This window comes from Astatotilapia calliptera, chromosome 19 (genome assembly GCF_900246225.1).
Source record: "Astatotilapia calliptera chromosome 19, fAstCal1.2, whole genome shotgun sequence".
Classification (NCBI taxonomy): Eukaryota; Metazoa; Chordata; class Actinopteri; order Cichliformes; family Cichlidae; genus Astatotilapia; species Astatotilapia calliptera.
The window spans coordinates 21,045,837-21,059,053 of NC_039320.1; the positions used below are offsets into that span (position 1 = coordinate 21,045,837).

The 13,217-nt window shown below is 39.1% G+C and overlaps 1 protein-coding gene across 1 annotated transcript in view; it reads right to left on the reverse strand.

Moving 5' to 3' along the window:
• Positions 1 to 13,217, reverse strand: part of LOC113012297 (B2 bradykinin receptor-like) — a 28,218-nt gene continuing 15,001 nt past the window's right edge. Inside the window, exons 2-3 of the mRNA XM_026152399.1 lie at positions 9,487 to 9,537; positions 1 to 1,315 (exon numbers count right to left, since the gene is read on the reverse strand). Of these exons, the coding sequence (XP_026008184.1) occupies positions 375 to 1,283 (909 nt within the window). The 5' untranslated portion in view covers positions 1,284 to 1,315; positions 9,487 to 9,537 and the 3' untranslated portion in view covers positions 1 to 374. The remainder of the gene's footprint in view (positions 1,316 to 9,486; positions 9,538 to 13,217) is intronic.

The window sequence follows — 13,217 nt, forward strand, 5'->3', positions numbered from 1 at the left end:
TTTAGAAAAAGAAATTTTAAGAAGACATTTGCCCAGAGGGCAGCTGTCAGCTTTATGCAGGTTACACATAGATTTGCACACTCTGCTCCCAGGTAAGTCACCTAGTATGATAGCCACAACCACAACAATGATATGAGTCAGTGGCAGAAACACAATCATATAATAATGAAAAACAAATCAAAAACCCAAACAGACAACTTAGTATAAAACCCTTCTAGCAAAATAAGTTTTTTAAGTTATGGAAGCTGCTATAGCATCTTCTCTCTAAGATCACACCTTACGCTGCCAATGTAAGAATATATATATGAACACAAAGGCTCCTAATGCTTGGATGAATAATTGCCAGTTTAATTATTCTACCTTTAAGGCTTTTTTCACTGCTTGAAGAATTCCTTTGTCCTGTTCCGGAAGCTTTTTCCAATGATGATGTAGAGAATGGGGTTAAGGACAGTGTCAAAGAAGGCTAAGTACATACAGACCAACTCGATGATTTCCAGTATGATGTGACATTTCTGAATGTCAGTGTTTTTGAACACAAATATTCCCACACACGATATCACCCTGCAGATCAGGTGTGACAGTACAACTGCCAGGATGAGAGTCGTGGTCTTATGCTCTGTTCTCTCAGGTTTTAAAAACCCCATTCGCCTTTTTCTCAGAATTGTAATAATTCTGACAGAACAGAACAAAATAATGACAACAGGGATGATAAAGCTGAATATTATGTCTCTCACGTCATACAGCAAATATTGATTTTGTGAAGTGGAGTCGACTATACATTCAGTAATATTTGACTGAGGGTTCAATCTTACCTTACTGTAGATGAATATGGGGAAAGCAAAGACCAAACCAAAACTCCACACAAACAGACATCCCAGTTTGGCATAAAATGGCCTACTCATCAACTTGTGGAAAAGTGGGTGCACCAGTGCCACATAACAATCTAAGCTAGCCAGAACAAGAAAGTAAATATTGCAAAAGAAATGCATTCTCCCAACAGCTAGTACCAGCTTGCACAGGCTTTCACTGAAAGGCCAGTCAATGCTTAATCTTACATCATCAGTCCAGAAGGGCAAACAGCACATCAGAACAAGGTGAGTTCCAGTCAAGTTGCTCAAGTAGATCTCAGTCACAGTGCAGGCCTTCTTGTGGAGGCAGAAAACCATCAGCACAAAGGCATTAAAGATGATTCCAAGCAGGCAGATGACATAAACTGGAGAAATACGGAAGTTATAGTCAACAAAACAATGCTCTTCACTTGTGTTGCTTTGGTTTCCAGTCATCTTCAGTGTCAGGAATTAAGTTGGCAGGGATGCTGGAGTGAAATAAAGGATACCAAAATAGAAAACATAAATATAATTTCAACTGGTATTGTTCTAACATACTTTGTTATGATGACAGAAAACATAGATACACCTAATTCTGAATAAGACTGATATGTAACTACCCGGCTTCAGACCCCGAGCGACTTGAATTGGATAAGCAGAAGAAAATGGATTGATATATAGCATTTGATTCAGTTTTAAAGACGATCATCATTTTAGAAAACATGCATAACCAATGCACATTTGAGATGAGACGAGATGAGATGAGATGGAACTTTATTAATCCTTCGGGTGGGTTCCTCTGGGAAATTCGATTTCCAAAAAGCACAGCACCGACAGAAGTTACAGTTACAGAATATTATATACACACACACACACACACACACACACACACACACACACACACACACACACACACACACACACACACACACACACACACACACACACAGACATATATAAATACAGAGACAAATATAAATAAAATATAAGAAGGGGATAAATAGAATAAATAGGAATAAAAATAAAAATACAAGTGAATTGCACATTTCAAGTATTGAGGTCTATTGCACCATTGACTATTTACAAAAAGTATTGCACAAGGTATTGCACAGTGAGGTGAAGAGGCACTACAGCTTAGTTGTTCCCCCCTCCTTTGTCCTCCTGTTTCCCCTCCCTCTCCCCTCCAGAGAGGAGTAAAACAGTCTGATGGCGTGTGGGACAAAGGAGTTTTTAAGTCTGTTAGTTCTTGTCTTGGGGAGAAGCAACTTGTCACTGAACAGACTCTTCTGGTTGTTAATGGCTGTGTGCAGAGGATGCCCAGCATTGTTCATAATGTCCAGCAGCTTTTTTAGTGTCCTTTTCTCTGCCACTGTCACCAGAGTGTCCAGCTTCATGACCACAGAGCTAGCCTTCCTGATCAGTTTCTCCAGCCTGCATGAGTCCTTCTTTGCTGTGCTGCTCCCCCAGCACACCACAGCATAGAAAAGTACTCCAGCAACCACTGACTGGTAAAACATCCTCAGGAGCTTCCTGCAGATGTTAAAAGACCTCAGCCTCCTGAGGAAGTACAGTCGGCTTTGGGCTTTTTTATACAGGTGCTCTGTGTTGCATGACCAGTCCAGTTTGTTGTCCACCCACAGCCCAAGGTACTTGTTGACCACCTCCTCCCCCTCTATCTGAACCGGCAGTGGACCTTCTCTGGACCTCCCGAAGTCCACAACCAGTTCCTTAGTCTTTACATCATATTATTATTATTATTATTTTACATCATATTTAGAGCTGAGCGTGCTTTCCAGCATCATAGAGTCATTGCTAGAGCACCAGCTACGTAAAACAAGTTCACAAGTTTAGTATTTCCATCCTCACATTTACAGACAGTTTAAAACAATTTAAATGTGAATTTATTATATGTTTTGGGGGGCAGTCTTTATTAAATACATTTTCATTTGTGTTAAATACATTACTATAAACGTTCTTACTGCATGAGGCTGAATTTGATCAAAACACAAAACATGCTGAGACAAACACGCTGAGACAAAATCAGTTAATCTGCCGTCTACTTGTCGACACGTTACTGTACACCTAAGAACATCACTGCTTCCAAAACCTGTGCAGCTGTTAAACTGAAGAAATTTCCTTTTTTATCCAGATAATGCCAAAAGGTCAAAAACACTGTTCCTGATGGGCAGTGATTTAGACCTTGCAAATATTCCAACTAAAGGTAAAGACATAGGAAAGTAAATTCCAAGCCAAATTAAGCGTTTACATACCTTGCAGGCAAATTAGTCTGTGCTCCTGATGGAAAAAGAACAAACAGCCAGCTACACTCTCTCAGTACCTTCTGCTACAGTCTTCTTTCTGAAACGCTTAATTTAAAGAAGAAACTAAACTGATAGTCAAGTGATTTCAGATAAGAGAGACATCACACCCAGTCTATGACCACTTCCTTGACTCTTCATTGAAGTACTTAGTTACTTCTAAAAATGTTTTTCTCTGGGTTGATTTTATTAACAAAAATGACCCTATTATGGACAGATAATAGGGTCCATAATAGGGTTAATAAATTTTCCATTTATTAACTTACAAGACTTACTCTGGTGTAAGAACACCATAATACTGATGATCCAACAAAGAAAGTCAGAGACAACATGTACACAAAATGTGTGAAAAATGTGAAACAGGTGGGGAACAGAACAGAGCTGAGGTAAGTCAGGAAATAGGAAAGGGCAGAGAAAGTAAGTAAAACTAAACGACATGGTCAGAAACAGAAACTTTAAAAGTAAAGACAGAAACTGATGAAAGGGAGCAGACAAACCAGAATACATACAAACCAAAATGGTGCGATAAGACAGACTGAGCACGACACGAGGAGAAATAATGACAGAGACAACTAGATACGAGAAAAGGGAAGAAGCTAAATGCAGCCTCAAAGTCACCAGTAACAAAAGCTAAGAAGTAAGGTCTCAATTAACAAGCATATATAATAAATTATACAGAATACACACAATTAGAAGATAATATTCAGCCTTCAAATTTTATTTGAATGGTGCCAAATCACAAAAACAGTCACCTCAAGGTGTGTTTATATTATAAGATAAAAGACGCTAAGATAAGTACAAAATAAGCCTGGCAAATTCCAATAAATGTATAGACGAATCACAGGGATATAATACCACACCTAACAAAACTATAAACAAAACTACCTTTCAAAAACGAAGAGCAGAGATTTAAATTAATCTCCAAAATATTCATGAAAAACCTCAAAACAGAAGATGACACTTTATGCATAAAAAGCAGATATTGATTCATTATTAAATGCCTGCCCCCGTGTTAATGCAATTAAATAATCCTAGACATAATTGTTGCAAAGGACACGAGTTGAATAAATACTCGATACAATAAGTTGAAGAAAACAAAATTTAGATTCTTTGATAAGAAGTAATAAAACTGTCGCTGACACTATTTGTTTCCAATAATTAAACAAAGTAGAACTCACTTTTTTCTCTTTTGTTTTTTCTTTTTGAATACTTTTTCTTTTATTTACTTCTCTGTCCTTTGTCTAGAGCATGGATGCAAGCTGCAATTATTGCATTCATACATGTTGTAAATTTCCGTAATACAACAGGGCCACCCTAACTGTACATTTGGATTATATGTGCAAATGACAGGAACATATTCATCTGGCACAGAGGACAAAAAATGTGTTTCTCTATTGGAAAACACTGATTGACTGTTCCTCAAATAACACAATTTAAAACAGCAGCTGGTTGGGGCTTCTGTGCTTACAGCCAGAGCTGTGTGCCTGAGAAGATCCTATCAAGGATATCCATCATCCATCATGGTGGTCATCCTGTGTCTTTCTGTGTCTGCATTGTGGGCAGAGCATTGGTTCCTCACCTGTTCTGCTCACCTGCCATCCACTGATGACAATCAACGAGGCTATACTTAAGGGCAGGGCATCTACTCATCTACTCTGTGCCAGTCTGTCAGCTATCTCATCGTGGTCGCTGCCACTTCACTGCTAAACACACTCCTAGCTCAAGTCTCTGGATGCTGGTCACTTTGGCAAAATTCACTGAATCGCCTCTCACCTTCTTCCCGTCACTCTTGGATTCTTGGAAACAAGGCTGAATGGGCAAATGGGATTTAGAAGGCTTCTAAAGAAGGCTTAGTATGCAGAATCTCAGTATTTATTCTGTCGAGTACATCTAGTATCCTGCTCATGGGAGAATGGGCACCCAGCAGATCAGGAATGCCTGATCTCCTGGCCTCCTACTCCATTCTCTGAGTGTCTCACCCCTCGTTTCCCCAGTGCGTGAATAATTATGACAGTACAGAAGGAGATCATGGAAACAGAAATGATGAAGCTGAAGATAATGGTCCTTTTTGTTTTTATAGATATAAAAATATGGAAATGTACCGATACGTGATCAGAATTATAATATTTCTGACTATCTGAGGCAAAAAAAATTCAGATTCAAATCAAATCGAATCGTGGATCAAATTGATTCGGGAGCTTGTGAATCAGAATCGAATCGATTGTAGAAATCAGTGGCGATACCCAGCCATAGCCCTAAATGCAGACTACAAGAGACTTGAAGAAATAAAAAAGTGAGCTTCATTGCAGCTGATTTAATGCTAAAAGAAAAAATCCAAACAAAGGCTTAGAAAGTCCAAATAGCACCAGGAGGAGAAAACACACTAGGAACTAGACAGATGGACACCAGAGGCTTTAAACACATACACAAAGTAATCATGAAGAGTCAGCACAGCTGGAGATAACAAGGCATAGCAGAATCTAGACACAAACAGGAAAGGTAAAAAAATATAGACCACAAGAGGCCAAAGACCCAAATTAAAAAGACGAAGCAACAAAACAGGGCAAAGCCTAACATTAAGACGGGGACTTGACAGTAAAACACTAGGGGAACTAAAATAACGCCAGAAGGGGGGATATTTCTGACAGAACCCAGAAATGCAATAATAATCACAGGCACACTAACAAAGCTCAGCCTAAAATAATAATTAAACTAAAGCTCAAGAACAGCAATGAAAAGCAAACTAAAATGCTCAATTATAAGAAGAAGACGCAAGATAAGCCAAGAAAAATTGCAAAACATGACAGCTGCTTAATTCTCTGAGTGTTTAAACGAACTGCTAAACTGTTTCTCAGAGCTTTTCTAATGCTGTGCAGAAGGATAACAGGGATGATAAAACTAAAAATAATCAGCATCCTCTCCATCATTAGATATGGATCTTTTGTGAGATTAAATGTGCATTCAGTAACATTTGACTGAGGGTGGATTTTGACCTTCCTGTAGATGAATGCGTGAAGAGTAAAGACCCCACACAAACAGACATCCCAGTTGGGTGTAAAATGCCCTACTCTTCCTCTCATAGGAAAGCACCAGTGCAACAAGTGATCTATGCTAACCTGAACAAGGAAGTATCTTCTGCAGAACGCATTCGTGTTGATAACAGCTGATGACACTTTGCATAGGATATCAGTGAAAGACCATCTGTTATCAGCCCAGAAGCTCACACAGCACACCACACATATATACACTCGTAAACAGGAGCACCATTGCACATGAAAATGGTTGGAAATGCAAAAAATGAATTTCTGCTGCAGATCCCAGAAGATTAGTTGTTCCTTTGGTACTTGAGATGACAGACAACATTTATTTATATTGATAAATATATTTCTATATAACAGTGTTTGAGGGTACTCCTTTAAAAATTGATGTGTAGGCGCACCTCACTTATATATTTATGTATGTATAAATTATATTTATAATAGGCGAGACCTGTGTTTGGTTCTCTAAACTGTGGCATGCTTGTTATCAGATCATCAGATAGTCGGATGTTTTGCTTATATTTTCAGTAGTTTTGTTAGATGATGGTATATATTGCTTTTCACAGCATTCATCTTTCAGTGACAAACATTATTTTTTTCAATGTATTTCACTTTATTTTAGGCTATCATCAGTTTAGAAGGTGGGAATGGATGTTTGTGTCTGTGTGTGCCTGTATGTCTGTGTCTATATGTCAGGTTGGGTATCAGACGCCACCTCTCTGAGGACATATCAGGCCCTCCAAGGTTTGGAGGCCTATCTCCACCCACCACCACTTCCCCTGCCAGTGGCGGACTCCCTCAAGTGTCGGTGTGTTGGTGGTTCTTTGTGTCTGGGGGTGGGCGTCCGGGTACACACCGGCTCACTCCTTGGCGGCCGCTTATCGGGGCCTGGAGCCTGGGGCTCGCTCGGGCCACTTCGGAGGTGGGGTGCCCCCGGCCTCTCGGCCTGGGGCTCGGTCACTCAGGCGCAGCTGGCTGCCGGCGGAGCTCACGGGCGCGTCACTGCAACTCCCCCTGGCTTTTGCTCCGCGGCTGCTGAGTGAGCCCTCATCTGGGACTCTCCTCAGCTCTTACTGGGACAGTGGCGCGGCTGCCCCTCTGCTGGTCTTCCTTGGTCTCTTGTGTTCTGGGGGCCTCTGGATGTCTGGAGTTTTGATCTCCTCCATACCTGCTTCATACCCTGGAAGACGGGGCTGTGGCCCCCCCACACTCCCTAGCAGATCGTTACATGGAGAAACCTTTGGAATGCAAGCATGCTGATCCACACAGGTATGCACACAGGTGTACACACGGGTATTCACAGACGCGGACTACAGCTTTCTTGGCTGCTGCCTCAAAGCACATTGTGCGCTGTCTATCTTGCGTGCTGCACAATATCGTTTATTATTTAGTATCTACTGATGTCTACTGCTAGCTAGTTTATTGTGATGGTGCTGGTTTTTTTTTATTATGTTGCTCTTTGTTGTTTGCTTTCTCTTCTGTTTTTTTTCTCCATACAGGTGACCCAGGTGATTTGTTTTTTTGTTTGTTTGTTTTTTTTTCTTTCTTCCCCCCCTTCTCATCGTCTCTTCTCCCCTTTGGTTTTCTTTCTCTAACTCTCTTTCTTTCATTCTTTCTCCCTGTCCCATCCCCCAGTCATGTCTGTCCCGTTTGTAGCAACTGAAAATAAAATAAATTCATAATTATAATAAAGGTCAATCAAATGGACCAATATGGCAAGGCCATGATGATCGACTTGGTAAAATAAATCCGCTTGACATCTTTCTTGGCCTTAAGACAACAATTCTGATGGCTAAAGATCCAAACGGGACAAAAAAAACCCAAAAAAACAAAAACAAAAGAAAGATGATGGTATATATGGCACTTCACAGCATTCATCTTTCAGTGACAAACATTATTTTTTTCAATGTATTTCACTTTATTTTAGGCTATCATCAGTTTAGAAAGCATTCACGTCCAGTTTTTATTTTCTAGGATTTATAATTTACAGCAAGAGTAGATTTGCACAAAAGGAAATGGTTTGTAATGGACAGATGCAAGGTGATCAATGGCCACAGCCTCGTGCAGTAAAGATGTATCACAAGACGGTTGATCTGTTTGTCTCACTAACAAACTAAACATGGCATTTTTAGAGGGTACAGCAGCCATGGCAGTTTGTCTTGAAATAGCAACAGTAATCTCCATATTTAGACCTTTTTCTAAAAATCCATTTTCGACTTCAATCTCGAAATATTGACTTTAAAAAAAAACTTCACTTATGTGCAAATAAAGTGGCAGGTAATTTTAAATTCTATCAGCTCAACACACAGCGAACACACAAACTGTTTGTATGCTGTGTGGCACAGTGTGTTGCTAGCTAAAGGCCCAGCTGCTGTCTTTCACAGGGAGAGAAAGAGTGAGAGATAACTTTACTCTGAGAATAGAATAGACACGACATGAGGTTAGATTTAAAGGTAAGGACTGCTCAGTGATGCTCGATAAACTGCAAATTTAAAACACATGGCAGAATTTTAACCACATATTGGTTGAAGTTTCAAAGTTCTTTATTCGTCACATGCATAGTTTTACAAGTATAACACACAGTGAAATGTAACCTGACATGCTCCTCGAACTGTGCAAAAGTCGATATACCTAATGTATATATAATATAAACATTAGGTGAATGTGCAGTAGTGGCATGTATGCATGGTGTGTGTAAGGTGGTAGTATATAATGTGATTTGATAAATAATGTAGTTTCATTTGTACATGTTGTACATATATATTACTTTATCATTATCTTAGTGTACATATATTTAGAACAAGGTTCTGTTACCTTTCTACAAAAAAATGTTAGAATCAGGAGCTACTTTTTGCTTTCTTACTTTGAGTACTTCACTTGAGTAAAGAAGTTGCTTCAGCACTTTTACTGGAGGATTTTTTTAGTAGTTCTACTTAAGTAAAGACAGCCTGTACTTTTGCCACCTCTGCCCACAGCACAAACTATGTGAAACATGTTCCCACAACCATGTAAATCTTTGTATTCATGAAGATTAAAACAAACAAACAAAGAAAAAAACCCACTCCTTTTTATATGTGCATTTAGTTTTGACACATTTGTGTGGCAAATGAAAAGTCACTCATTTGCCTCAAATGCTCAAATCGAACATGTGAACCTGAGTGTTTAGATTAGTCTGAAGTATGACTTTCCAGCTTTCAGGATCACTCCCACATATGCAGACCTCATCCTTTTAAATATGAACTTGTTTAATGTATTTGCCACTGTAACCGTATATGACAGAAAATATGAAAAAGCACTACTCACTACTGAATGACAGCTCCCCAATATCACTTAACATGCCATGTCTGGATATCACTGAAAAACAAACAAAAAAACAGTGTTACATAAAGAATTTAAATTAGACCTGATACAGTAGGATTATTAGAGAGAAATACACCAATGTTTCTCTCATACTCAGACAAATAATTGTTCCTTTCATCATATTAAATCATTAAACACACACCCCAGCTCAAAACATCATTCTGAGAAACCTTCTTTTAGCCTGCTGAAGAATTTTTAAGAGCACAGAACCTACGCCAACCAGAACAAGGAAGAAGATGCTGCAGAGCACATTCATGTTGATAACAACTGATGACACTTTGCATAGGATTTCACTGAAAAGCATCTGTTATATAATCAGCCCAGCAGGACAAACAGCACACCGCAGCAAAATGAGTTAAAGCCAAGTTACTCAAATAAATCTAAGCCGCAGTGGTGACGGAAGATCAAACCTCTGGATTCAGGAATACACAGACTTTTATTTGGGTTTCCATTATGGCGACCCTTAAAGGGAGCAGCCAAAAGACAACGGTGAAGATGAAAATGTATCAGAAAAACATGAGCTAATTAAGAAGGAGACTTTTATTGACATGTCTATTCCAAACTACAGATCCTGATTCATTGTGACTGCAGGAAAGACCTGGAAAAAATTTCAGGCGTTCGTCTTTAACAGTTTTTCTAATATTTGTGTTGAAACAATACAAAAATGCCTGGATGTCTGCCAGTACATCATTTTAAAAATATAGTCAGTATCTTGACTATCTCATAGTGGTAACCAGGCTGTATTTTTATGTCTGTGCTCTGTACTTATCTTGATTTCCTTGTGTCTTCAGTTTTCTTGCCACTTCACTGCTTAACTCACTCCTACTGCATCCAATAACATTTGACTGAAGCTTCAGATATGAGTTTCCTTAGATGAATACAGGGGCAACAAACACCAAGCACAAACCGACATCCCAGTTTGGCATAAAAACACGTTCTCATATTTTCATGGGAAAGCGAGTGTACCAGTATCACATATCAGTCTATGTTAACCTAGCTTTGTCTCTGGAGTGTGTGAATAACTCTGACAGTACAGAAGGAGATCATGGAAACAGAAATGATGAAGCTGAAGATTATGGTCCTAATCTCAGATATCTGGATATTGGTCTGGTTAAGTGAAATGTACTGAAGAGTACTAAAATCCAACACAATCTCCTGAGTTCATTAAATTTCTTGATTCTGTGTCTGAGTGCAGAGAATATGTGAGATCCTTGAGGTCAAGGTTAGCTTTGTGAAAGTCAAATTCGTCTTGAGGACCCAAATGCCGGAATCATAGACAGACGTAAATGAAAAGGGAGCTTTTAATGCTGTTTAGTCTTAAGGACACACATTCTAGGGAAAAAAAAGAAAACCAGGAAATCCACAAAGCCAAAACTTACTTGGAAAATAAAGCACAGGGTATCCAAGATTAGAATACAGGAAGGAAGGATACAACACAGAGACAATGTTTACACAAGTAGTGACGAGAGGAAATGAAACTGGTAGGAAATAAAATACAGCTGGGGATACTCAGGGAATAAGGAAGGGCAGAGACAGGAAGTAAAACTACACGACATTGAGGAAAAACAGAGGCTGCTTTCCAAAACTCCCTCCTACCTCCTTTTCCTAAACTCTTTCCTTTCCTTTCCTTAACCTTGATGATGTTTTCATTGAGGTCAAGGAAAGATGGGTATGAGAATTGATGAGGGCTTAGGACAAGAGAAGAGTGATGTGCTGAGAATTTGCCTTTTATGGTGAGAATATTTAAATAAGACAAAAATGTAAATAAGAAAGATTATGGCACAGTTTCCCTTCTCTTGGTCCACAACCCCACCCAACTAAGCCATTATAAAGATAAACTGAGGGTTTCCTATTAATTTTTTCTTTTGCCCATCATCTACCAGAAAGGAAACTGATTAACTGAAAATAAATAGTACACACTTCAATTATTCCTAATTCAATTACAGTAAATTTAATAAATTCCGAAATTTTGAGTGCTCTGCAGTAACTAATGATGCAATGTGCAACGGAATCAGTTTAATAAAGTAAAATATTAAAGCAACTATTAAACTTAAGGGAAAAATATATGAGGTTTTCATGCTTTCATCATTAAAACATTCATGACTTTGCTGACAAGCCTGGAAACACATTTTTTTCAGTCATAAATCCGAAGAAGCAGATTCCAAAATGACTGGAAAAAAGGAAACAGTTGTGCCGGTGTTCACAGGAAGGTATGTAACTATGGCCCCGTTTTATTGACAATGACAGATGCCCAGACAATGGTTGGCGATCTTATGCAGGTCACACATATATTTACACATGCTAGTCACCAGCTAAGTCAATTAATTTAATTAATTTTATAATTAATTTTATATTTCTGTGATATGCATCAGTGACAGAAACATTCAGTCTTGTACTGAAAACTGTTTATGTGTTTCTCTATTAGAAAGCACAGTCCATCTTGAGGATTTTAAAATTAACTAAGCTACTGAAGGGCTTTCACAGTCTGTTGAAGTCCACCTTCTTTTGGTTGGCTGCTCTTCACAAGCCAGAATTTGAACAGCACCTGATTGGGGCAGCCAGAGCTGTGTGCTTGACATGATTGTATCAAGTTATCCACTCTCACTGACATTACATTATGCACAACCAAGAGTAGGAAAAACTTCTAGAATTAAGAGCAGTCTGAACTTCCAGTTTTTATGTAACACTCCCATGTATAATAATGGGTTTCCTATAAAAAAATACCACAAAGCACATAGCGTCAGAGTTAAAACCACCGAAATACCTTCTCTTAGCCATGGGATATGTCCCATCTGGAAAATACTCAAAGAGAACTAAAACCTCATTACTTCAAGCTGAATCAGACTGGCAGCACTTCTATTAAGTAAACATCTGGATTATCTGGATATGAGAAACACTGTTACATACAGAAAGTAAGTGAAGCATATTACGTTCAGAATAGATAGACACTTGTATTTTATAGAATAGAATAGAATAGAATAGAATAGCCTTTTGTTGTGATTGTACATGTCCAACAACATTGTGGGTGCTTCACACCAACTGTGCTGGGATAAACTAGAACTAGCACACACATACACTTACACTGATAAGCATTCACACATCCCCCCTCCCCTTCCAATGCCTTCGATGCTTGTTGCCTCCTGGGAACACGAGGCGGGTCTGGGCCCGTGCTGGAGAGTTGGCGCAGTGGCAGGATGGCTGCTGTGTTGCCTGGGATTACTCCTTATCCTCTACCCAACCCTGTTGCTGGTCATGTGCTCTATAATGTTGTACTGTGGACGTTTATGTGCTTTTCTGTGCAGAGGAGTTTTTTTTTGTTTCCTGTTCTCATGCTGTCCTCCTGTAGCCCAGCATGAGTAGAGGTCTCTTTTTTTCCTCTTTTCTCATTGTAGCGTCCATTTCAGTGTTTTTTCTGTAATGCAACCGTTCTCTGACTTGTATCCCCATGTGATGTCTGTGTTGTGTGTGTAAGGTCGGGGGGGCGGGTTCATTCCACTGCAGGGCAACCTGCATGTGGCGAATAAACTTTGAACTTGAACTTGAGATAGCAAAAAGGAGAAATTTATACAGTCAAGAAGGATATATAAAAAACGAGAGAAAGGTACACAACAGAGTACAAAAGAGATGCAAAGTGCTCAGACGTAGTGCAAAGAAAAGACTTGGTCTGAAGAGTT